The following is a 27,499-nucleotide window of genomic DNA, read 5'->3' on the forward strand; positions in this document are numbered from 1 at the left end:
AACTGTTCACCTATGGAACGAGGTTGTGAGACACTCTTGAATCCTGTGATAAATTATATGAGTTACATAAAAAGCATTTAGAACATGCCCAGTGCAAAGCAAATGCTAGGTAAAATTTCATAACACTTTGGTGACATTAATAATGGCTTATAACATTGGGATTATGACTACTTAGAACAAACATCAGGTTTTGCTGTGTGTTTTGGAGACCCTATTAAGTACCAATGTGCCAGCTGTTGCTACTGTTCCACGTTTTCTAGAATTTCACACAAATGGAAGTAAGAATAGTCTGTCCTGTCTGCTTCTTTCTAATGTTTTGAGTTTTGCCTATGGTACGTCTGACATTTGCAGAAGTTCCTTTCTCCTTATTGCATCTTGCTCATACTTAATTCTCTGTTCTTCCACATCAGTTCTACAATCATCTTCAGTTTCAGAGCACCCTGTGGAGGTTTTTATTAAAACTGAATATACACTAGGAAACTAATATCTCAACAGGATTATTCCCAGTCCATTATCACAGTGAATCCATTTATTGTGGCCTTCTTTCATAAAAAATTTTATAATTTTCACAATACAAGTCTTGCAAAAGTCTTTTGTTTAAATTTTCATTAGGTTCCTTATAACGTTTTTGATGCTATGTACATATTATTTTTTAAATTACATTTTTACATTTGTTGCTCATGTATGGAAATAGGATTACTTTTTGTTCAGACTATAACAGGCCATTATGCGAAAGCCTCATTATTTCTCATAATTAATCTGTAGATTATTTGGGAGTTCCTATGCAGATAATGTCTTGGAATTTTTCTTTCTCTGTACTGTCATGTCTTTTATTGACATAGGCCTCTGTCCTAGAATAAATAAAGAATGATACCTATATTCACTTCCCACTCTCTGAAATTATCTAGACTCAGATGGGTTAATTTCTTGAAAGTTGTGTATAACTTAAATATAAAACTTTCTAAGTGTAGTATATTCTTTAAGAGAAGATTTTTAACTACTGTTTCCAGTTATTTAATGGCCATAGGATTACTCGAACTTTCTATTTCTTCTTTAGTTTTTAAATTAGGAATTTATCCATTTAATTAAGTTTTCAAATTTACTGTCATATAGTTATTCACAGTATTCTGATCATCTTTTTCCCCCCTCTGGTATATCTGTAGTCATATCCCATGATAAATTCCTTAGATCATTTATTTCTATCTTCTCCGTGCTTTATCATTCTCACTGGAGATTTTTCAATATTATTAATATTTCCCAAGAATCATCCTTATCTTTTTTGATCCCCTAAATTTTATCATTATCCTTTAATTCATTTTTGAAATCAATGGACTTTCTTTTTTAGGACAATTTTAGGTTTACAGAAAAACTGAGTGGCAAATACAGGGTGTTCCCATATACTTTATCCCCACCTACACGCACACACACATTTCCCCTGTTATTCCCCTATTATTAACATCTTGCACTATTATGGTACATTTGTTATGACTGATGAAGTAATATCAATACATTCTTAAAATAAAACCTGTAGTTCAGAGTAGGGATCAGTCTTGGTGGTGTACATTCTATGGGTTTTGAGTAAATTTACTGCCCTAAAATTCTTCTGTGCTCCACCTATTTATCCCTCCTCTCCCCTGAGCACCTGGCAACCACTGATATTCTGTCTCCATAGTTTTGCCTTTTCCAGAATGTTGTTGAATTGGAATCAAGACAGTATGTAGCCTTTCAGACTGGTTTCTTTCACTGAGTAAAATGTACTTAAGGGTCCTTTATGTCCTTTCTTGGCTTGACAGCTCATTTCTTTTTGGCACTGAGTAATATTCCACTGTCTGAATGGACCACTATTTATTTATCCATCTGCCTTGAAGGACATTATGGTTGCTTCCAAATTCTGGCAATTACAGGTAAAGCTGCTATAAACATTTGTGTATACATTTTTATATAGATATATTTTCAACCCCTTTGGGTAAATACCAAGGAATGCAATTGCTGGATCATTCAGTAAAAGCATGTTTGGTTTTTGTTTTTCATTCATACAGTATATGTTGAGTACATAACGTTTTAAACAATGTTGCTGAATACCACAACAAAAAGAAATTTTAAGAGAAATTATTGCTTTCTAAGAAACTAGGTGCCTCTGTTTAAGAAATAAGGATCATCGCAGTAACAATACAAGATGAGATAGTTTTACACCAAAATCAGTAGTGCAAACAGTACATGCCCTTGAAGGCAAATAATTGAATCCTAAATGTCTGCTATTATTATTTTATACTACTTTCCACATTTAGTTTATTTTCCAATTATAGTTTGCATTCAAAATTATTCTGTACTAGTTTCAGGCATACAGCATAGTGGCCAAACAATCATACACCCCACAAAGTGGTCCCCTCAGTACTTCAGGGTGTGTTTAGCCTTGTTAAGAAATCACCTAACTGCCTTCCTACATGGCTGTCCCATGTTACATTCTTGCCACAATGAATGAGAGCTCCTGTTGTTCCACATCCTTGCCAATATTTGGTATTGTCAGTGTTCCAGAATTCTGCCATTCTATTAATGGTATCTCATTGTTGTTTTAATTTGCAATTCCTTAATGACCTTTGACATGGAGCATCCTTCCTGTGCTTCTTTGCCACCTATGGATCTTTTCTGGTAAGATTTCTGTTAAGATCTTCTGCCCACTTCTTAATTGGATTGCTTGTTTCCTTACTCTGGAGTTTAAAAGTTCTTTGTATATTTTGGATACCAGTCCTTTTTCAGAAATGGGTTTTGCAAAGATTCTTCACCCAATCTGCAGTTTGTCTTTCCATTCTTTCAACTGTGTCTTTTGTAGAGCAGAAGTTTCTAAATTCAATGAAGTCCAACTTACCAATTTTTTTCTTTAGTGGATTGTGCTTTTGGTGTTATAGCTAAAAAGTCATCACCATAGTTACCTAGATTTTCTCCTACATTATTTTCTAAAAATTTTACAGTTTTGTTTTACATTCAGGTCTATGATCCATTTTGAGTTAATATTCATGAAAGCTGTAATATCTGTGTCTATAGATTCATTTTTTAACATGTGGGTGTCCAGTTGTTCTGGTGCTATGTATTAAAAAGATTATAATTTCTTCATTGAATTGCCTTTGTTTCTTTGTCAAATATCAGTTAACTATATTTATGTGGATCTATTTCTGGGCTACTGTGATCCATTAATCTGTAAGTCTATTATTTTACCAATACTTCACTGTCCTATTTCTAGTTTTATAGTAGGTCTTCAAGTTGAGTAGTGTCAATCTTCTGACTTTGTTCATCTATATTGTGTTAGCTGTTTAGGGTCTTTAACCTTTCCACATAAACTTTAGAATTTGCTGGTATTCACAAAATAACTTTCTGGGATTTTGGCCGACATTGCAATTAATCTGCAGATCAAATTGGAAAGAACTGACATTGTGACATTATTGAGTCTTCCTAACCACATATATGGAATCTTTCTCCATTTATTTAGGTCTTTCTATTCTTTCATCACTTTTATAGTTTTCTCATATAGGCCTCATACATGTTTTTAGAGCTCTACTTAAGCATTTCATTTTTCTGGTGCTAATGTATATGACTCTGTGTTTTAATTTTAAATTCCAATTGTTTGTTACTTGTATGTAAGAAAGTTATTGGTTTTTGTATATTAACTTTATATCTTGCAACCTTGCTATAAACTGCTTATTAGTTTCAGACATTTTTCTTGATTCCTTGGGATTTTCTAAATAGACAATCTTGCTGTCTGTGAATAAAGCCTGTTTTATTTCTTCCTTCACAATCTGTATACCTTTTGTTTCCTTTTCTTAGCTAGGACTTGCAGTATAATGTTGAATAGTAGTAGGGAGAGGGGACATCCTTGCTATGTTCCTGATCTTAGTGGGAAATCATTTCGTTTCTTGCCACTAAATATGATGTTAACTCTAGCTTTTTTGTAGATGTTCTTTATCAAATTGATAAGGTTCCCTTCTATAGTATTCCTAATTTCCTGAGAGTTTTAATCATTAATGGATGTTATATTTCTGTCAAAAAAAAATTGGGATATATCAATAAAGTCATGTGTTTTTCTTTTTAGTCTGTTGATGTGATGGATTACATTAATTGGTTTTTAAATGTGAAATCAGCCTTGCATACCGAGAATAAGTCCCACTTGGTAGTAGTGCATAACTGTTTTTATACATTATTGGATTTGATTTGCTAATATTTTGTTGAGGAATTTTATATCTATGTTCATGAGATATACTAATCTGTAGTTTTCCTTTATTGTAATGTCTTTGTCTACTTTTGGTTTTAGGTTAATGCTGGATTCATAGAATGAATTAGGAAGTATTTCCTATGCTTTTATCTTCAGGAAGAGAATATAAAGAATGGATATAATTTCTTCCTTAGCTGTCTGGTAGAATTTGCCAGTGAACCCATCCTGGACATGGTGCTTTGTTTTGGAAGGTTATTATTTATTGATTCAATTTCTTTAACAGACAGATAGTCTATTCAGATAGTCTATTTATTCTTGTGTGTTTGAGTAGATTGGGTCTTTCAAGGAATGGGTCTATTTCATCTAGGTTATCAAATTTGTGGGCAAGGAATTGTTTGTAATATTCCTTTACTATCATTTTATGGTCTATGGGATCAATAGTGATGGCTGCTTTTTCATTTTTGATACTACTGATTTATGTCATCACTATTGTTTTCTTAATTAACCTGGCTACAGGCTTATCAATTATATTGATCTTTGCAAAGAACCAGCTTTTGGTTTCTTTTTGTTTCTTTGATTTTCTCTATTGATTTTCCATTTTCAATTTCATTAGTTCTCCAACTTTATTCCTTTTCTCCTTTGGATTTACTTTGCTCTTATTTTCTTAGTTTCCTAAGGTTGAAACTTTGATCATTGATTTTAGATCTTTCTTTTTTTCTAATATATGCATGTAATGCTTTACATCTACCTCTAAGCAATGTTTTTGCTGCATCTCACAAATTTTGATGAATTTTTTTTACCTTTAAACATGATCTCTTTAACAGGCCCCTACTTTCAGCCAGGAACCCATCCCAATTCAACCAATAATTCTATGTATTCCTACTACTCTGACATTTCTAAAATGCAAACCTGACTGTTGTTTCTGTTTAAATGACCAGTAGCTGATATCAAGATTGAGTTCATTTTTATTAGTTTTGGACAAACAGGCCTTATAGATCTGTCTTAAGTGCATCTCCCACCTTCAACCCCACTCTTATATAACCTTGGCCCTGTAACAGCAGTGTGAAGGAGAACTTTCTATTTTTCTGGTGATTTCCATATCCAGTATAGCAGCCACTTGCCAAAAAAATGTGATTAGTGAAGCAAAAGAAATTTAAATTTTATTTTAATTAATTTAAATTTAAAAGGTCCCGTGGGGATTTGGCCACCTTGGTAAATAGTGCAGCTCTACTCAGAAAAGTCTGTCCTTCACAGTAACTCTTGAGTTATTACATAATCTGATTTAGTGCATTCTCCTCTAATGTAAATAAGAAAATATGTTATTTCCTGATTTATACTAGAATAAATAAATTAATGAAAACTGAATTATTCAGAGAGAATACAAGTTACAGAGTATCAGTAAATTCAAGTTGACTAGATACAGAAAAACCTTCTCAATCTAGAAAATTAAACTGTAGTAGCACCAAGGAAGAAATTACCATAGGATAAATGAACTCTTTAAAAGTAAACACAACATCTTTTATATTTCTCTCACCTATAGTGCATAGCAGAGTACTCAGTACACAAAATTACTGGTACATTTGTTAAATGAATGAATACTAGGATACAAGTACTTAGTCCCAAAAACTGAACATTACCACGAATCAGACTTTAAACTAATGTCAGCACAAAAATAAGCCTTGGGGTGGATTCAGATGGTGAAGTTTCTAGTTCATACTATCAATTTTTAAAGAAAGAATTACGTTTTTACGAGACTCATAGCAACGGTTCTCAAACTCTTTGACTCAAAGAACGCTTTAATTTCTTAACAATTGCTGGAAGTCCTTAGAAGCATTTGCTTCTAGAATACTTGCATGTTTACTGCACTAGGAAGCAAACTTTAAAACTTTTAAAACATAGGGCCTCAGATTGTATGCTACATTTTAGTTTTAACTTTCTTCCTTGACATAGTTGGTCTTGGTGGAACAGATGTAACACAAACCTCATGGTTTTGTTTTCCCTAAGGCGTTTGGTTGGGATAAAAGGGGTGTTTAAAAATACCTAGAATGTTTTAAGCTCTAATTTAGATTTTATCAAGTGAAAGTAATAAAAAGCTTAATATATAAAGATGCCTGTTCATCATTCACTTTCCAAATCAAATTTAAGTTTCCAAAGAAAGTTAGTTATAAGAAGAGAAGTGCACACACTGTTAAGAAGAATTCAGCCCTGGCTGGTGTGCCTCTGTAGACTGAGCGCCAGGTTAGGGACCAAAGGTAGCCAGTTAGATCCCCAGTCAGTCATGCCTAGGTTGTAGGCCAGGTCCCCAACTGGGGGCGTGCGAAAGGCAATGAATCCATGTTTCTCTCCCTCTCTTTCTCCCTTCCCCTCTCTCTAAAAATAAATAAATAAAATACTTAAAAAAGAAAAATTATGATGTAAGGCAATGGGTTTAGAAATGAAATAGAAAAATATTGCCAGGAGAGATTAAATTTGAGGCTGTATGGTTGACCAGATTGATTGTTAATTAGGTCAATTATCTAAGAGATAAAGAGAATTACTTCTTGGCTGATATGATTTGGTCATTGAAGCAACCAAAGGAACTCTACTGCAAGTTAAGTGGTCAAAGAAATTCAGAAAGCAAAATCTCCTGAGGGCCACAAAACTTTTCCTTTTGGATATCTTAAGTCTTCCATGCTGGCTCAGGAGAAAATAAATCAGAAAATCCCCAAACACTGTCACTGGCTATAGACTAAAATCAGTTAATATTTTATACTTCAGTTTTTAAAAATGATATGAGTATGTACTCTAAGTACAAGTAATTTGTATTAGTGAAATGTATAAAATAAGAACACTCATAACCAGAGTAGCAGAGAATAAGGTGGTAAGTAAGATTACCAAGTAAGCCCTTATAATGGTCCCCAGGCCCTCCTTAGCTTTCCTTTAGGGTAGTTGCCATAATATGTAAAAGGGGCAGGGGACATGGCCTCGGTATTGATTATAGGGAATGAGAAGCCCAGCTGAGATCTCTCAAGCACATGGAAAGAGCCTCTGGACAGGTCTGTCCCATATGTAAATTAAGCAGTCATTATTCAAAATTGAGAGTATAAATTTTTTTTCCTGTTCCAATTTAATCTTTATTGTATTTTTTAGGAGTACAAATTTTAAACAATTATAATAGTATATATAGAATAGCATTTTCCCCGCGTGACATGACACTTCAAGGAATGGCTGTATAATTTTTCATAGTATCCTCTATATAGCAAGTAAATACCTGAGGCAAATTCCACCATTTCTAACCTATGAACGAGAAAAACCTTAATTCTCTAAAGGCGGACCCAGAGACCATTGTCTATGCAGGTGTATCATCTGGACACTTAGGAGTCACTCCTAACTTCCTTTCTCACACAGCCCTATATTAACTCAGCCTTACAGTCCCATTGCTCTTATCTTCTAAACATATCTCAAATCTTACCAGCACTGAGTCAACCCTTAAACATGCATGGATATCAGGCATTCGGGATCTTTGCAATTTCTCCACTTCTAATCCATACTTCACACTGCTACTGAAGTAATTTTCAAATGCTAAGACTGCTCCAGTCATATCTTTGCCTAGAATTTTCAAGTGGTACCCTATCATCTTCAGGATAAGGTCTCAATTCCAGAGCATGGTACAACAGATACCTTAAAATCTGCCCCTACCACCTCTGTACATAATTTATTGCTTTCCCCCAAATGTGCTATGCTCCCTCATCTTCCTTCCTTTCAAAACGATTAACGAGGCAATAGTTTATGTGTCTGGCATTCACGAATAAACCAAGTAAGAGAGGAAACCAGAAATATGTAGAGGAAATGGTACAGGTTGCCTGGAGAGATGTCCACAGGAAACAAAGCCACAAGGTCAGGAGTCTGTTAGAATGCTAATGGGGGTGGGGGGCAGGGGGGTGCTCATGTGTCAGTGTGGAGCTCTGTCTAACTGAGAAGGACTAACACTCTCTACAGTTTTTTCTTCACAGCTTCTCCACATCGTAGTGATGTGGGTGAAGGATTAACAGTGATTCTAAAATAGGGTTTGAGGTAGGCTGGACCAGATGCATCTAGTTGCCTTTGCAGAGGACTATGCTAGCCATGTTTCTACTGACTGGTGAAAATAATCCCTGAAGTTGCCCTTGATTCTTCTCCTTATCCCATACCTTCCCATAGTGCACTATTCTCCCATATCTTCTCCACCCTAAAAGATGGACGGTGATATGCACAAGTGAGCTGACACCTACCTGAGGCCAAGGAGCCACCATCCCTGCTGTGTTAACCTCTCTCAGTCTTCTACTATCTGACCATCTGTCCTACCTACCCCCTAAATAACTTGGAATTTGCAAAACAGTGCACCTTATCAAAGACCATATAACATCGGGGTTTATCACCCCCACCCCTATTATCAATAAAGACAGATAATGTGGAAAATAGACTTGCTGGAATTTAATTTCCAGCTAAGTTTTAAAAATTAACAGAGTTAATTAACAGAGGATTAGAAATGGACACAAGATAAAAAATCTTGGTGTTAAGAAGGCAGAGAAGACAAAGCTAGATGTGCACCCTATTTTGATGAGCTACTTAACAGCAGTATCAGTAGTAATCACATCCCTGCCTAAACTTCCATTTTCTCATCTACAAAATGAAAATAAGAGGTTGGGACTAGCTTCTGTGAGAACTGAAGATACTGATGATGGTAAGCATATGTCTTCATGTGTGGTCATGTGTATGCTATATGTGTGAATGTGTGTGTGTAATGTTTGTAACCACGTGTGTGTGGAGGGGATTCTAGGTGTCTACATGTGTGTCTACACATGTGTCTGCTATATGCAGGACTCTCTTTGGTGTGTGTGAATATGTGTGTGTACCTGTGTCTACTGTGTGGGGGCTATGTGTGTATCTACATGTGTGTGTCTACATGTGTGTGCATATATAAAATACTAGCCACAATAATCAAGATGAAGGAGTTAAAGGAAAGATTTCACAGTAAGCTGACAGCAGGCATGTGCATGCTTTTAACCTTTCCGATTATCTGAAAGAAGCCTCTGAGGTGTCTAAATGGCTAAGATGGGTTCTTGATGTTTGCTGGGTGTTAAAACAGCTTCGAAAAACAGAAGGTGGATTTGGGAACAAACTTCTGCCTTCATTCCATCCCCATACATTGACCTGGGCATCAAGGTGTCTGAGAGGGGCTGAGAAGGCAGGAAGAGGAGTAGTGAGGCTGCACTTGGCCTTTCCTAGTTTTGAGTCCATTCTTCTTGTTTGTGCAGATAATTACTCCTAATGCCATAAAATCTCTGTCTTACCCCTTCATTTCCTCTAGAAAGAAGAATAGGGCCAGAAAGTCAAGCAGACACTTCTTTAGAGGTAATGGTGGTGGATTATAAGCCCCCATTAATGGGAAGATTCATGAAACATGAACTTGCCCCAACCCTGGTATGAACTGGTTGAGCTACTTCATCTGCCATCGCCTCAGCTTTCCCTTCTGCAACATGAAACAGTAAGAAGCACTTCACCCATCTGTTTTAAAAATTAAGTGACACGATGTCTGTGAAAGTACTTAGCCAAATATAAAGTGATATACAGATATTATATCATAGTTCAGATAGTTAACTGTCAGCAATCCACATGTGGCCTGAACTGGTGTCCTAGGACAACATATACTGATAGTTTTCTTTTAAAAATTATAGTTAGGGAAGTAGATAAAAACAACTTTAATCCAGAAGTTGGAGTGGGTGAAATATCTCGAAAAGTAATTAAATATTAAACACAAAACAAGTTTTCTGATGCTAAATTAATAAAGTAAATTCAAGCCAGCCAAGCCCAGGTAATGATTACAATAAAATGGAATTACCAAAACAGCACTCTTGGAGACAGCATCATGAAACACAAAGGCAATAATAGAGAATACACTGAATCTTAAGGATTTTGATTCTTTTTTTGAAGACTGTAGTTAAAAAATAGAAATCACTGAGGTTGAAAGAGAAGAAAAAAGATTATATTAGTAATCAACATCATAAAAATGATAACCAAACTGCTGAACAGTGATACCTAAAAATAAATAAAGTTTGGGTCAGGAGAAGTTACTATTTTTTAAATTATCAAATTCTAAGTAGTGAACAACACTATCTTTAAAAATGTGAAAACAGTTACTATTTACGGAATTTTAACATGTACCCTAGAGAGAACATTTGTGTTTGAGGGAGAATGTCATCATCTGTGGATCACACAATGAATCACAAGAACATTCAAATATATGTACTTCTGCCTCATATATATATATATACATCCAGTTGCTGCAGACATGCACCCACTCTGCCATTTCACCACCAACATTACAGAGCAGGGTATTAGTGACCTCATGTCCATATCGGTTCCTTACCTGACCGATAGCGCTCATCTCGTGACCCTGAGGACCTTCGGCGGTGATAGCGAGAGGAAGAGGAAGGAGTAACTGGAGCCCGGCGCTCTGGCGGCAAAGCTTGATCCACCCCTGGGTTAAGGGAAATAGCAAAGTAAAGTGAGGCATTACTTGGCAACTGGACTTAATTTACTTTGGGAGCAAATCATGGCAGAATAAAGCCCTGACTTACTGCATTCCCACAACCGAGCTCCAGCTCACATGGGAATGTGTGTTGGGGCTGGGCATGGACAATACCCAGGAGAGGGGGAAACACCCAAGGCAGGGCAAGACTCTCAGCCACACTACAGCCTTTAGAAACAGCACAGGCTCCTGAGTGTCACAAAGGTCTAATACTTCATGGGAAGAGATGCAAATTAAGCCACAAGCAATGTCTGAAATCTTTAGGGTTTGGATTTTTTAAAAAAAGAAAATGGAGCCCAAAACACAGAATCAATGAATGATCATCTTTATTCAATAAAAAGTTGTAAAAAAAATACCTGAGAAAATTAAAAATTCCATTTATCATTAAATTAAAGATAACTTTAAAATAAATCTTATAGGATATTTTAATAATACAATTCACGTAACTACAATTGGGCATAAGCTTCTATCTTTGTTCATTCAAAATTATTTTATATTTTCATCAAACAGATGCATGAATTTATCAAAAGCACAGAATTTTTAAAAAATTACTCTGTATTTTCACCAAACAGATGCACAGGAATCAAAGAGTATTATTAACTATTTTGATAAAAAATAGTTACCTTGTATTTACATTTGTAAATACATATGGATTCATGTCGTCGTCGTCGTCGGCAGCCGTCCGTCTCGAGAGACGATGGTGTAGCTTCTTAAGAGTCTATCTGCACCGCCGAGAATGGCTGTGCAGTCCGACTCGGGAGTGACACGGTATCTGTCTCCTCCCGTGTTGAATCGACATCTTGCGATGACGCTGGAGTGTCCTCTCCAGTGAAGCTGAAGCTACAGAGCCTGGGCAGGGTGATATGGAGGGTCTGCTGTTGCCCATGCAGCAGACCCCCCCTCTCTTCGCAGCTGAAGGGTCCAAGGGAAAGACGGAGTCAATACAGCTTGGCTTCAGGTGCGCCGCAGGAGTTGCCGGTGTTGACTACAAAGTCAAACCGCCTTAGGGACTCCGGCTCCGGATTTTCTGTCGGGGTTTACTCCCTTAGCCTTTCCCCTGAAGAGGTATGCCGCAAGGCAGCGGAGGTTTTTTGGAGTCAGAGTTTTCCTTCTCTGATATGGATTCATAATCCTATTTAATTGTCCATTTTAAACAATATATGGACTTCTTCCATCACCATGGCCATCAGCACAGCATTATTAGGATTATGAGTCAGTAGTATGTTATGACTACCTTCCAATTTTATATATTTTTTGTTATTCTGGAATTAATATTTGTATCTTCTTGTTCCACTGTCTTGGTTTTCAATGTACCTATTGCTAATCCTTTCAAAAATACCCAACAGCACTGAAAAACTCTTTCCAATTACTTTCTCCCCTGTGGTCAAACACTGACAATCTGGTGACAGTGTTTTAGTTCAATTTTCTTTTCTTTGAAGACCTCCATCCTGCTCTAATCCTGGTTGACTGGCTCAGACTTGCTGCATTACTGCCATATTCCAAGTCAGAATTCTAAGCAAAATTATCTGTAACTTTGAAAATTTATCTGTATAAATATATTTTTAAATTATTTGCATTCATTGCCTTTCATGTCAATTATTGTTGCTGAGAAGTTAAATCTCATTCTGAAGTTATAATCATTAGGTAAAATCTGTTTATTTTTCTCTCTTCTTCTCTGCGAACTTTTGCAATTACTGTTTGCTTCCTATAGCGGTGGCATCACCAGATCTATTCCCAGTAGGTCTTTTATCTGGGCTGTTCCATCTGCCCAAAGATGAGGCCTCTAGTCTCCTGTCTTGTGACCAAATACAGGAGCATTCATTGCTCAGGGCTGGACTGTCCTTTTCCCTCCAGAATGTGCACTCCGATTTAGCACCTCTGGGGTCAGGACTCCTTGGTGTTCCTGAACCTGGAGGCTCTTAGTCTATTTCTCCAAAGAACAAACTTCCCTGGGGAGTGGAGAGGACGTGGATTACGTGCTTCCTAGATGCCATGCCTCCCCCAACCCGAGGTTTCACCAACACCTTCATCTTCTCACCTTCCTACCCATCACCTGTGGCTGATCTGGCAGATCGACACATCTTATATATCATCTTACATATCACTGAAACCTGTCACTGTTTCTTCCCTTCTCCTGTCCTGTGGCTTTACACTTTCTTTACTGACACTTTAGTTAAGTTATGGAAGGAATAGCTAAATGGATAGTCTGAAGCAGCCAAGGGTACACAGTGACAGATTCATATATACATTTAATGTTTTGCTTTCATTCTTAGTTCTGTTACCTTCCTTGTTCACTCAAACATGCTTCCTGGGACTAATTTCAACCTAGACCCCCTTCAGGGCCCCTAGGTGGTTGTGTACATCCTCTGAGACATGCATAGTCTTAACACTCACACAATTAGATCAGCTACAGTACTAGCCTGTGCATGGACCCTACACATCTGTCCTCAGAAAGCTAATATGCAGCAAACACTGTCCACATTTACTCTCACAGGCTGGAATACAGAGTTAAAAAACACAGTTTTAAAAATAAATAAATTTGACAAAAGGAGATTAGCTTTAATAGGTTAAGCAACATGACATTAAAACAATTATTAATGTGCATATTTCAATCATTAATTTTTATCTGACCTCATTGTGAATGAAGTTTGAAGTGGCTTAAAGATACACTCTAACAAGAAAAAGCCAACAGTTAAATATGCAACTCCAAGTAGAATTCAACCTGTCACTAGGGGAGGACCCAGGGGCAGTAACAGAGGGGTCCTTCTTGTTATCTATCACAAGGATTTGACCAAATGCTGCTGCTGAAATGGCTGCCTTCTTGGTAACATTAATACACAAATAATTAATAAAACACAGTTACAGCTCAGAGTTCAGCATTGTTGGTGTCTCATGTCCATACCACAATTGAGAACGACCTCTCAGAAGAACTGCAGGCTGACACAGGCCAAGAGAGGTCCCTGGGAAGGTGAGGTGTCCCAAGGGAGTTGGGGTAACTGTCCAAAAACATGGGAAGCCGGGGGTACAAAGATCAGTTCCCTCAGATAACAACATGATAAAAATCAAGCCCAGACCCTTTCTCCCACATTTAAAGAGCACTAAGTGCCAGGGACTGACCCAGCTTCGTATCCCATTTGAATAGAGGAGAATAGCACCAGTGACCACATTGTGCTCTGGAGATGGGTGTCCCAGCTGGCTGTTGTCATCATCTGTGACCCTGGGCTTCAGTTTACCACCTTTACACAGAACTAATAAGAACCACTAATACTTTATTGCATTGATCTAAGCACTTTACATTTATGAATTTGTTTCATTTATTAACATAACCACATGAAATACATGCTGTTACTTCTGCCATTTTATTGATAAGGAAACAAAGGCCCAGCACTGGGGTTTGAAGTCAGTCAGTGCCACTCTCTCATAGCATTTAAATACTCACTCGTAACAGCCCCTTTCTTTTGAAATGGGCAACCCCTTCCAGCGCTCCCAGGTACCCTGTCGTCAGAGTGACAAGGTGGCTTCGCTGTCCCATCCCCAAAAGAGGCCTGGTCCTTGAGGCAGAGGCCGTGTGTTCACTGCTACACTCCCAGTACAATAATGACTTGTTACATGAGCAAAATCTAGCTGGTACCTTGATGCCAAAAATGAATATTTTGGGGCCCTCATTGCAAAACTATCTGTTCAATAGCAATCTTATAAGGAAAGAAGGAAACTGGTACAATTTCATCACTGCCCAGGATTGAACTCAGAGCAGCTGAGAGCTATCATCTGACATAAGGTGTGTTCATCAGATCCTTACTTGGGAGACCAGCAGGATAAGGTGACCTCTGTCTTATTATCTATCCTCCACCCAAGCCAAGCACTTCCCCTAACCCACAGGACAGGCTCAGAAAACACTTTTGAACCAGTAAGCGATATTTTTAAGGCTCATGCAGAGGTTGGAATGCTTCAATTTAAATATGACAATGTCTGTGAGATTTTTGTTTTTCCTCTAGAATTGCAATGGGACTATAAAAATCACTCCAAATCAAGAGGAAGGTGACCTAAGGTGCACAGAGAAAAGAGGGAACAGAAGGACAGCACAAGGAAAGAAAGACACAGCCCCATCCTTCTGCTGAGCTCACACTTGCCCAGGACACCCAACTTCTACAGGGGGCATTCCACCTCTCCTGTCCTCAAACATGCACATCCCGTGAGTCCTCTCTTCCCCACTCTACACTTTATCCTCGAGGTCAGCAAACCCATCAGGCCTAATGCTGGGCCTGCCTGGAGCCTTCACAGTCAGATGCCACCTGCTGCTGCTTCTCCAATCCCCAGGGTTCCCACAGTACCCCTCTCAGTTTGCCCCCACTTCGACCCAAGCAGGGCTCTGCCTCTTTCATTTCCCTCCATCTTGTCGACCAGAAAACAAAGCCCAGGCCTTCACCTGAACTTCAGTCTCCCCCGCAGCATCATACCCACCAGCCGTTCATCCATATCTTCCTCTCAGACCTCCAGGTTCTAGTCAAGCAGAAATAGTCACAATTCCCAAGTTTTTCCCTGTCCTATCTCACTCTCTCCTCTAAATGCTCTTTCCCTTGAGATGTGAAAACCTTGTTCAATAAAGCCCACAGGGAGAGAAAGCAGAGAAATAAGCCATTTTTTATTAGAACTTCAATCAGTTACTTTCAACACATGATTAAAAGAGGATTCCCCAAAGGAAATTCCTAACACCATAGTTCTGTCCCTAAACAACCCATCGGTTTCAGATTATTGAATAAATATAGTCCCTTTATTAATTATGAAAAACTAGACACCAGAAATTACACTAATAATCCCGCTGTGTAGAAGTAACACTTGAACTGAGGGTTAAACGATGCAGGTGCAAGCAGAGGGCACAGCGCGCTCAGAATGGCTCACAAGAACATCAGAGCAGCGCGAAGGTCCGAGGAGCTGAAAAAAGGCCAGACCGCAGTGTGCAAGGCCCTCTGATACACCCGAGCCTTGACCCCATGCACGACCATCTGTCAACTCCAGCAGAAACAAAGGCAGACAAATTTACCCTGACCAGGCTCTCTTCTCTGAGGCTGCTCCCATGGATCCCATAGCCGATTCCCAGGGGGCAGAAATGACAGAGACAGACTTGCCCTCTCTCTAGTCACTTTAACCAAATTATCAAGATTGTCACAACTACTTGGTCACAGTAAATCCTTATAACTAGGCACAAAGATGTCTGGATGTTGAAGAAAACTCAGGCTGGGTCTAAGGAAGATGAAATCTACATGAATCACTCACCACTGAGAAGCATTTGATAGCCAATCACATAGAAGGCTGAATCTAGCTAATACACATGTTATAAGAAAGGGGGACTATGTTTGGGTAAGAAAAGTTTCACTGTTTATAGTAACACTGGAATTTTACTACTTCACACCACTAGGCCCTGTCCTGAAAACAGTGAAGACTCAATTGTAAAAGTTGTCACTGTGTGAAAATATTCTTGAAAAGAGTGGATTTTAATTTCTCTTTTCACAAGTTGTATCAGATTTAGAGAATAAAAGATGATTTTGAAAGAGACACTACATAGCCAAAAACTGTAAGAGGACTCATGCCAAAAGAGTGAGTTGTCCTATATGTCAGCAGCCGTCCGTCTCGAGAGACGATGGTGTAGCTTCTTAAGAGTCTAACTGCACCGCCAAGAATGGCTGTGCAGTCCGACTCGGGAGTGACACGGTATCTGTCTCCTCCCGTGTTGAATCGACATCTTGCGATGACGCTGGAGTGTCCTCTCCAGTGAAGCTGAAGCTACAGAGCCTGGGCAGGGTGATATGGAGGGTCTGCTGTTGCCCATGCAGCAGACCCCCCCTCTCTTCGCAGCTGAAGGGTCCAAGGGAAAGACGGAGTCAATACAGCTTGGCTTCAGGTGCGCCGCAGGAGTTGCCGGTGTTGACTACAACGTCAAACCGCCTTAGGGACTCCGGCTCCGGATTTTCTGTCGGGGTTTACTCCCTTAGCCTTTCCCCTGAAGAGGTATGCCGCAAGGCAGCAGAGGTTTTTTGGAGTCAGAGTTTTCCTTCTCAGAGTTGTCCTATATAATATTCTTTATTTTAAACAATTTTATTTATTTAATTTTAGAGAAAGGGGAATGGGAGGAGAAAGAAAGGGAGAAAAACATGGATGTGCAAGAGAAACATCGATTTGTTGCCTCTTGCAAACCCTCAACTGGGGACCTGGCCCGCAACCTAGGCGCATGCCCTGACTGGTAATCATACTGGCAACCTTTTGGTTTGCGGAATGACGTGGAACCCACTAAGCCACACGAGTCAGGGCCTAAATAATATTATCTTTTTGAAAATGATTTCCAGTATATTCTTTCTGGTCCTTTCCTTCAATATATATATATATCATTTTCATTTTTCTTTCCAGATTCTTGCATAACTTTTCTCCCCTAGATTTAGATAAGCACTCAACATGGTGCTCACCAATGCACTATATTTTCCAGGAGAGCCCAAGTCACACAGATATTCTGTGACAGTCACTCACTTCTGACCAGGGACAAAAACCGGGGAATAACCCACTCCCTGAGCACCTTCCCTGGTATGGGCCTGGTAGCTCTGAGTTGAGCTACTGATTTTTGCTGAATGCCTCAACAAGTTGAATAATTGTGTGTCCCAAATGACAATGTGGAAATAGTTTTAAAATACTTTCTGGAAAAGTCTTAAAATTTTCTCCAATAAATAAAAATTAGGTTAAAAAAAAAGAAAAGTTAATCAAAACATAACCTCTTCTAGGAAAGGGTGTAACAGGATAAGGGCAACTTAAACAGAAAACATGACGTTTTGCACAAAGATCCTAAAGCAAAAGAATTCCCTGATTTAGAACCATTTGCTCTACTCACTGCTTCCCAAACTTTTGTGTGACTGTCCATCCAGCGCAACTTCTCAAAAACAAAGGTTATCAGTGAAAATGCAAAATTCTCTGGGCCTCCAGTTACCCATCCTGAAATCCTGAACCTGACCATATCCTTCCCCATGGGAACAGGTAGGCCCATGAGGTCCACAGAGCAGCGTCCCCAAGCAGGCTTTCTCCTCACATTTCAATCAGGTGGGTAAGATGTGCATAATTGTGAAAAGAGCCTCACTGCTAACGCCTGACTGCGCCACCCACTCGCCGACACTCCATTCTTCTCACAAGCACATTACCGTATCTGTCAGCAAATGGCTCAGAGGGGACCGGCAGAAGCTGCAGGAGGGAGTCCAGGCTGGGTGCCTCTTTACAGATCCTGGGGGCCAATTGTAACATCAAATTTTCTCTATTATTTTTATATGGTTTTCAAACACTGCCTTGTATTTGAGGAAAAACCCTGAAGATAAGCCAAAGATTTACAAATGCTTATTCTCTTATTCTACTAAAAGGTACACTGAACTCACCTTTTGGGACTTCTTGTATTCAAAGTATTATCCACTAACATAATTTTGACCTCTGAAAATCATTACCTCTAAGAATATACTCTACAGGTAATCAGTTTCATTTTCCTATCGAGCCCCATAACACTGTCCTTCGGAGACAGGAGTCTGAAGGGCTGTCACTGCCACTCCCTTCAGGAGGTCTCAGAGGCCAGGACCTACTAGTTCTTCCTTCACTGAGGTGTTTGGTGATGAGACAAAGGTCAGCAGAAGACCAATAATTTTTAAAAGAATTAGGATTTGACATGCATTCTTCTTTCTCAAGTATTTTGTAAGCAGTGTCCCAACTGCAAAAGTAGGATTGTTGAAACAGCATATTCTACTCTAACAGAACTGGCCCTGAGTCACTGAGATGGTCATGGTTCCAGGGTCTGTGACAACTCTGTGACCAAGGAGCACCGTGGCCACCAAAAACTTGTGTGACCTCATCTGGAGAATCGGGGCTCAGACATTGGGACCACTTAGGGTCTCCCCAACACTAAGCCCAGTACTTTTGTTTAGAATGGCGCTAGGTGATGGCCATTTCAAATGTTTCCCTGGCATGAGGTCTCTCTCTCTCTCTCTCTCTCTCTCTCTCTCTCTCTCTCTCTCTCTCTCTCTCTCTCAGAAAAATGCGCTCACCGAAACGAAAGTAAAACAGAGGCCGGTTTCCCACGGTGCTGGCCACCCGCTCCCTGCCAGAGGCTTCTCTGATGTCACACACTCCGATGTGGCCGGAGTGTGGCGTTCTCCTCGGGGCGCCTTCACTGTGCTGCAGTCTACACCGGGCCACCGCAGCTCCGTTCGCTGCTGTAACAAGTCGAAAAAAAACTAATTAATTCAAACTTTAGTTTTTTTTTAATTTGTTACAGCGCCGAGCAGAGCTGCCGACCCCATGCAAAGGGACCACGCAACACGAGTGCCACCCGGAGCGCCCAGCCCACACAGTCAGCCACGCTCTTGGCACCACAGCTGGAGAACCATCTTCTGGGAACTGCTTCTGTTTCACTCTTGTTTGGTAAGACACAGAAATGAGAACCCAACAATGTCAAAAGCCTATAGTTAGCCTGCCAGCCTTCCTCCAAATGTGGAGGGGCCACCTGCTGAAAGGGTTTACAATCACAGGCCACGAAGATGGCCGTCACCAGGCAGTACTGCTAGGGGACGAGAAAAGGGGGGATGGGGGAGACCACCATCTACTCATCTGCCTACACACGTTCCTAAGGCCTTTCATATGTGGGCATCAGCCAACCAAAAACCTCCTTTTTTTTAAATTCACTAAGATAGAACAGGGCTTCTTCCTTTTAAAAGCCAATCAACAGGAAATCCAGCCCATCAGCTAAGTCAGGCTATACAACAGGTCCATCTTTATGTTAACTCTTAAGAATCAAGGAAAGAGTGGAGGAGGACATAGCAGGGATAAATAGTGGTGGATGGAGACTTGATTTGGGGTGGTGAACACACAGTACAGTGTACTTACTGATGATGTGTTGTGGAATTGTGCACCTGAAACCATATAATTTTGTTAACCAGTGTCACCCCAATAAAAAGGAAGAAAAAAAAAAAGACTCAAGGAAAGAAAGAAAACACGCAAAATCAAAACAAAACCACAATCACAGCAGAAACTAAACACACAAATTAAGTTTCCTGGAATGTAAGCTCTAGGAGATAATCCTAAATCATGGTAACAGAGCATTACTGGGTGTGTCACAGCCTGGAGATCAGGAGGGACAGAGCTGGGGATCTGTGCATTACATGCACCTAGTTAATAACCCTTCTCTAGCAGAAGCATCTGAGCCACTGTAAAAAACTGTTTTAACAGCACCTTGCCTTCTTGAGTACAGCATTACCTGTATTAGCTTTATGCCATTCCCAAAGCCTAGCCATCTCAAGGTCACCCTCAAACAAAACTGAGCTTCATAAGATCTGAGGTGTGAGAACTCCAGTCTGGCATCATATTCTGTTTTTTGAAATAGACAGAACCTGGTTCAAGTGCAAAGAGATTCCACAAACCTGGACATGGAGTGAAACAGATATTGCGCTTTTAGGAAGAATGCATAATGTTTTGCAATCACATTTCAAAGCAAAATTGAACTTTATGATTTCATAATCCCGAGGAGGATATTATATCATTTTCTAGGCTACTAGATTTGGCCTAATACCCAATGACTTCAATTGGATTAATTTAAACTGTAAGCATTTTGAAGAAATCAACCATATTATTGCCTTCTATAGATGAAATACTTATTAAATATATTAGGCACACTTGTAGAATATCATAGGTGTAATTCTATATTCACAAAATATACATGTAGTCACAAAAAAAAAGCTTAATGTGGCTAGTGCCATGTCAGAAGCGTGGTCTTCATGCAACTTAGGGACTAAGAAAGGATCTGTGCCCAGTTCTTTCCTTTGCATGTTGCAGTTAACTCTTTAAACTAGATGATAGACCATCAAAGTTTACGTACTTGGAGGCTGGGGCAGGTAGGCACCAATTAATTTTGACCTCTTCTTTTCATATCCTTTTTGTGTGATGTCACCTATAAGAGAAGGAAAGAAACATTCAGAAAGATTCTACCCAAGGGTAGAGCTCATCACTCAATACAGTCTAAGAAGACATACAGGCACAACTGTGTTTTCTGTTTGCCTAATAATTATATATTAAAAAGAAAACACTTTAATCATTCACCTTGACTTCCCCCTGCCCTCAAACAAACAAAAATGCTTGCCCAGCCCTCCTCTCAAGATTTTGGCTCTGATGGGACTCAGAATCAGAGTCTTGCAATCTTCTTCACATCTGCTAGAGCAGGAAACCTCCCCAGTCTGCATGGCTCTCATTAACCTAATCAACCATGGATTGTGCAGGTCTGCCCTGGTGACAGCTGCCCAAAACCATTACTGATCATCACCTTCTTCCATTAATGAGATTTTTTTTCCTAATCAGGCATATTGGTCCCAAGGACTTTAAACTGCTAGGGTATTTTTGAAAGTAAGTGACTTAGACCAAATGGAACATTAAATAAAACAAAGCTAAAGAACATGGGACCTATGGAAATCCAAAATATGTGAAAAAGATACTTATTAGTAAGACAAGAATTAAAATGTTAGAGCCAGAGTTTCATATACAGAAGAGCAAGAACCATCATCATCATGCTGACAATCTTCCTAAGTGCTGAGTACAAGGGACAAAGTAACCTTCATGGCATGCCACAGCCTTTCTAAATATAAACTAATGCACACAAAATACTGATTTCTCCCTGGAACTTTTTAAGAATCTGCTATTTTTTTCCTAATATTCTGATCAAACCATCATGCCCAGAAGAGTCAAAAACTTGAGTTTGAGCAAAAATATAGTGAGCCAATGAAAAGTTATTAGGGGTCATACACAAATTGGTAAATTTGCTTTTTTCTAATGAGATATGCTCACTAAACTCTATCAGACCATAAAACGTTCTTGGTCTTTAATGTATGACACATAACACACAGCCGCGAAACACACAACTCATTTTTTAAACATGGAGCCATTAACAACAGAAAGGTATAGAAAACACATTCTGTTCTCAGCTGATGAGCATTTTTGATTCTGTACCTTTGGGGGGTGGCCACTGTCAGTTGGCTGATCAGACTAAAGGGAAGCATGGCCCCCATTCCAGACCTGCCATGCTCTGCACCTGCACCCATTCACCACTCAGTGCTGGGGAAAGACCCTGTCAAATAACTTTTTTTTTAATGTCTAAAATATCAACATCCTAAATACCCACATGCACGTGCATGCTCTGGAATAACTTTGTGGTTGACCAGGACAAGGAAGTAAGCGAGTCCATGGAGATGCTGGCTGAGCAGTGGCTCTCACATCTTACCCCCTCTTCAGACTTCTTTCTATCCCAGCAATTTTCAACCTATGTGCCACAAGAATTTTTAAAACGGGCAATGCCTGGCTATATAGTCAAGGGCACTGACCTTTTCCCCCTTAGATTGTCAAACTTTTTTAAATGACAAGAACCAATCTAACAATAGTTGTCAGTGTGACTGAATCAAAATTATACTTATTTTTTGTCAGATCAGCAAAAACATGCTTTTTGGTGTGCCACAGGATTTTAGTAATTAGTTTATCTGTGCCATGATATAAAAACGGTTGAAAATCACTGTTCTAGCTGACTGTTCATTGTGTAACATTGCAAGAAAGAGGACAACATCTGACTTTGAGAAAACATAAAATAACCTGCAGAAGGAGATACTTTCTGCTCTTGGACAGCAAAGTAGAAACAGCCTCCCAGGAGGTCTATCCTCTCAGTCCCGCTGGGGACACCCAAGAAGGCAGCTTGCCCCCACCTCCACAATAGATTCCCTGTTCTTTCTAGTGTTCTCTACCAACCGGTCTTTGGAAATAACAAAACTATCAGGAAGCTAGTTTCCATGCTAATTGTACTACTTCTTAATCCACTTTGGCTCCAGCTCAGCATTTCACAAATTCAAAACCACTCTGTTTCTACAACCCAGGGGACACTTGGATGGAACAAAAGCAGGGACCAGGAAAAGGAACATGGGAGCAAGAGTGTATCAGTGGGGTCACCATCAACTAGCACATACTGGCTTCCTAAGAAGCTCCCTGTGTACTACCGCTAGGTAGACACCTACTATTTACCAGGGTGCCCGTTCCCAGCCAATTCCACTGGCAATTTGGGACTTGTCAACTCACAGCATCTTTGCTGGTACACCCAAAACTCAGTTCAAGTTTTAAATCTCTCAGATGAACATTTAAATATGAGGGGAGGTTCCCTCCCTTAATTTTCAGTATAAGCCAACTCACTTTGAACTCTGTCTTTGACTAACTCGTCTTAGTTTGAAAAACTCCACTTGTTAAGAACTTAAGCATAAAGGAAAATAAGCACTTTCCCCAAGAAATCATGACCCCTCTTAAAGAAGAAGGTGTCAGTGTGGCCCTGTCCTACAGGTCCTAAATAATCTCTTTTAATCCTTGTAACAACTGAGTCTACAGGTAAGAAATTGAGGCACAACAGTACTTCTGTTTCTCGCTCAGTGCTCCAGATCTAAAAAGAAAACAAAGCTTGTCCAAATCCAATCCTTTCCCCATTGAAATCACACTTAGAATCTGCCACTTCAGCTAACACCAATGTGGTCAGCATTATCTGGATGCCCTGCCCAGCTCCAGTCAACCAGGACATCCTACTCTCAAGGACAACCTTGTATCCACTGCCTGCTGTCACCCTCCCAAGCCCAGCCCAGCTCAGCAGCACCCCAACATCAGGGCTCCTGCTGCAGAGAATTCTGCACAAGTCATGGTGCTGCTTTCCCCATGAGGCCTTGGTGGCTACCAATTGTTTATTTTTGGTTACAAAAACAAATGAGTGGCTCTCATCCTCAAAACAAGGTTGTGATGCCTTCACGGGTCAGTGTCCTCCAGACTGAGTCCTGACCCCTGCTGTTTCACAAAGCAGGACTGTAAGTTGGTGGATTTAGTCACACAAGTGACCAGCAGACACAAGTGTCACAGAGTGACTTCACATAAATGACTGGACAGAAACTGCATTCATAATCACGGCAAACACAGGGTGATTGTTTAACTGCTTAGTGACCATGAGGTAAAGGGCCGAGGAGAAAATCGATAACAATTCCATTATAAAAATGTGTAACATGACAGCTTGATTTGTGTGTTACCCAAAAGGATCCAGTATCTGTGACAAGGGGCCAGGTTCACTCAGGTGCCCTGAGCATCAGGGCTAAACATGCCCTTGCTACACACATTGTCTTTCTCAGGGAGAAAGTCCAGGCACTTTTAGCTCTGGAACCACTTTAGTATCTGGTAGAGATCTAACAGATTCTCAGACTCACTGCAAATTATAGAAGCAAACTTTCTAGTAGGGGCGCCCACTGTTCTGAAGCAGGCCCATGAGATTTTTGTTCTAGTACACTACAAATAGGTAAGATACAGATAGATGATAGCTATGGTTAGATGATAGGTAAATAACAGAGGACTGATGCAAAGAATAGATGATTAATAGATGACATATAGATAGGTGATAGGTAAATAACAGATAGATATAGATAGGTAAATAAGATATAGATAGATAATAGATAAAGGATAATTAGACAGACAGAAGCTGGCTGGCTTCTTACCACAATTCCATCCATCCAGAATGCTTCCCTGGTTTCTGTCCAAGGTTTACCTACACCCAATGTCATGGTATCACCATGGTTCCTCCTTCACTTTGCATCAGTTCAGGTTGAAAGGTCAATTGGCTACACCTCCTCTCTCCTCATCTTGAATCTGTGACATGCACAGTCTTCAAGATAAAATTTTGGAAATTCAAAATGGAAAGACTATTTAAAGAGGATCCATTGTTCCATGTCACATCTCTAAGCCAGGTTTCATTATCTTACAAGGAATAGCCCATAGTTTACAGCAGGTTAATTAGTATTCTAATTAACATGGATCTAAAAGATCACCATCAATGAGAGGAACAGCTCATCCCCACCTGTGACACATCTACAGAATTTTGCTCCTTGAAAAGTAGCTGCTAGAAGGCATAAACCACAGGATCCACACTTATTTTCCATATAAAATTTCAAAGAGCACCTTTTCCATGCTTGAATACTCCAGACACTCATTTATTTAACTCCCTTTTCATTTTAATTTTTAGGTGTTTTTTTTTTTTTAAATTTTAGAGCGAGAGGTAAGGAGGGAAAAAGAGGAAAGAAACATTGACCGGCTACCTTCCATACATACGCCGACTGGGGACTGAATCTGCAACCCAGGCACATGTCCCGACCAGGAATCGAACCTGCAACCTTTCAGTTTGCAGGGCGATGCCCAACCAACTAAGCCACACTGGCCAGGGCTCCATTTTCATTTTAGAAATAAGAATGTGTAACAGAAGAATAAATGAAAAAAATTGTTGGTAACCTCAGTGAGGAGAAAACTGAAGTGTTCTTTTGAAGCACTTTACACTTATGAAAAGTGTAATTTATATTATCCACAAAGAAGTTTCGTAAGACTTTAAATTCCAGCAGTAGAAATAAAGTTGTCATTTGTTCTGTTACAAAGAAAAGAGTTACAGACAAGTCGTAAATTTAAAATGAAAATGCAGGTAAAGCAAAACCACCAGTAAATGGTTAAATCATACTCTGAGATAGAAAAGATAATTCTTATTTCCCTCCACAAATGGAATTCTTTTCCTTACTTACATCGTAGTCCAGAGTTTCAGAGTAAAGCCTGAGTCTGAGAAAAGTGAAGGGAAAGCCAGCCCCACGAATACAAGAATGAAGGTGACACTGCAGCTCCCCCATTTTTTCATCTCAGCCCAGGGAGGTTTGTGCAGAGCCACTAGACCTGTACATGTCTGACCAGGACAGGAAAACCCAGAGCTCTGTGTTCTCCAGGCAACAAGAAGCACCCATCATTAACACATGAGCATCAGCCAAACCAGGATCAGTTCAGAGTAAACAGACTGGCTTAATGGTGAGGGTTTCCATTCTGGTGTCAGGGGTTTTATTATTTAATGCTGGAACAAATGCCTCATATAACAAAGCAATCATTTCCATGTTTGGAATTTTACAGCCGTCAGGAACCTTCATGGCATTTCTTTCCTACACTGATGGCTTTATAAGGTTTGGGGACATCGCTGCAGGCACTCTCCCTCTTGCCCCGCTGCTAGAGGCATGACTGTCAGCTCTGCACGGGCTTCTCTTTTATGCAGAGAGACACTGTGATATCTGTCCATGGGATTGGGAGCAGGCAGACAAGAGACCTCTCTTCTCAACCCCGCCCCCCACTGAGCACAAGCCAGGGGACCCCACAACAGCAGCTGACTTCTCAGGGTCTCGCTTTTCTCACTGATAAAACATCAGTAACACACTTATAATATTCTACTCTAATTGAAAAAAATCACATACGCAGGAAGTGAAATGTTTCAAGAAGCATGAAGCAGTTATAACCCAACAAGTACTTGCCAGCATCTATTATGTGTTCAAACGTGTGACTGACACTAAGGAGCATGTAGGAATGGCTCTGGCCTCCGAGCTGGGCAGGAAGACACAAGCCTTGCTTGTGTGCTAGCAAGTCATGTGCAGTCAGAAGCTGGAAGAGGCTGTGGCAATAAACCCTCCAGAGAGGCGAGGCCAAAGACAGGTTACAGAAGTGTCACAAATCCCGAGGAAAGTCATCCATCTGCTTCTCTTTCATCCTTTCACTGATGCCAATGCCAACAGCTCTCTGTGCGTGATCCAAACAGCTGCTCCAGTCCTAAGGACACCCATCCTCCTTCCACAAGAGCCCTCCGATCTGTCACTAAGAGGATGGCGTGGCCTCCTGCCTGCAGCCTGTTGAAGGCTGCTGAGCACTTTCAGGACTGACAGCAAACTCACCAGCAGGGCCACAAGTCCTTCCGGAGCATGGCCCTCTCATGCCAATGTTCACATCACTTCACAGTGACTATGCTTCCCTTTGTTACTATCTGCACTGCTGTATTCATCACTCATAGTTTATGTCATATTTCCAATGTGAAATTTAGAAACTTACATTCCATGAAAATATTTTAAGGTAATTAGGATGAGCAAAAAACCTACACTAGGATTATAAAATGAACAAGGTTTATTCTAAGCTTAGTTATGAAGGGGAAAAATTCTTAAGAACTATATATTCACATGACTGGGTTTTTATGTATATGTAAATTACAAAAAAAAAAATACCTTAAAATATTTAGTTACTGGCATCACCAGAAAGATAAAAAATATTTTAAATGTGCCCACATGTTAAAATTATAATTCTAGCCAGTAAGTTCCTGGAAAATATCACCTAAGGCTTTATCTTAAAAAAAAAAAATTAAATGTTCCCTGTAGCTTTTCACTTTGGTATGTCAAGAACTTCAATTGCAGAAGGTTTTAAAGAAAATAGCCTCTCTGGAGTCCATTCTATTCTAAACCACAGGAGAGCAAGAGGCAACCTTTGTCTACCCACTGCCAACTTGAAAAGCTACTGATGTTAAAGGAAAACCACTCCCAGCACAGGAGTCTTGGGGCCTGAACTGCCCTGAAGATCTTAAAAATGAGCATTTCAATAGAGCTTTCTAAAATTTCAAAATGCTGGAGAGTGTGCTGAGCAGGTGACAGAGAAAGGTCTGTAAGTTCCCTGGCTGCTGGGTATCCCCTCCCAGAGTCCCAAAATGATCAGGACCCAACAGGTGGTGCCTACCCAGGGCTTCCTCTACAGCCATCAAGAGACCCCACCAGCAGTCAGCCTTGCCCAGCAGTCCAGAAAATTTAAACAGGCCTGTTTCAAGCAAATTGCTATAATCAACTCTTAAA

At 39.8% G+C, this 27,499-nt stretch overlaps 1 protein-coding gene across 4 annotated transcripts in view; it reads right to left on the bottom strand.

Moving 5' to 3' along the window:
• DIP2C (DIP2 acetate--CoA ligase C (putative)) overlaps positions 1 to 27,499 on the bottom strand; it is a 367,711-nt gene that overhangs the window by 152,598 nt on the left and 187,614 nt on the right. For 3 of the 4 annotated variants that reach the window (XM_090266438.1, XM_090266437.1, XM_090266440.1), the window contains exons 2-4: positions 20,644 to 20,715; positions 18,818 to 18,985; positions 10,593 to 10,703 (exon numbers count right to left, since the gene is read on the bottom strand). In XM_090266438.1, the coding sequence (XP_090122564.1) occupies positions 10,593 to 10,703; positions 18,818 to 18,985; positions 20,644 to 20,715 (351 nt within the window). The remainder of the gene's footprint in view (positions 1 to 10,592; positions 10,704 to 18,817; positions 18,986 to 20,643; positions 20,716 to 27,499) is intronic. The other variant, XM_090266439.1, reaches the window with a different exon arrangement.

Source organism: Furipterus horrens, unplaced genomic scaffold (assembly GCF_987537825.1).
Source record: "Furipterus horrens unplaced genomic scaffold, mFurHor1.1.pri manual_scaffold_2, whole genome shotgun sequence".
Classification (NCBI taxonomy): domain Eukaryota; kingdom Metazoa; phylum Chordata; class Mammalia; order Chiroptera; family Furipteridae; genus Furipterus; species Furipterus horrens.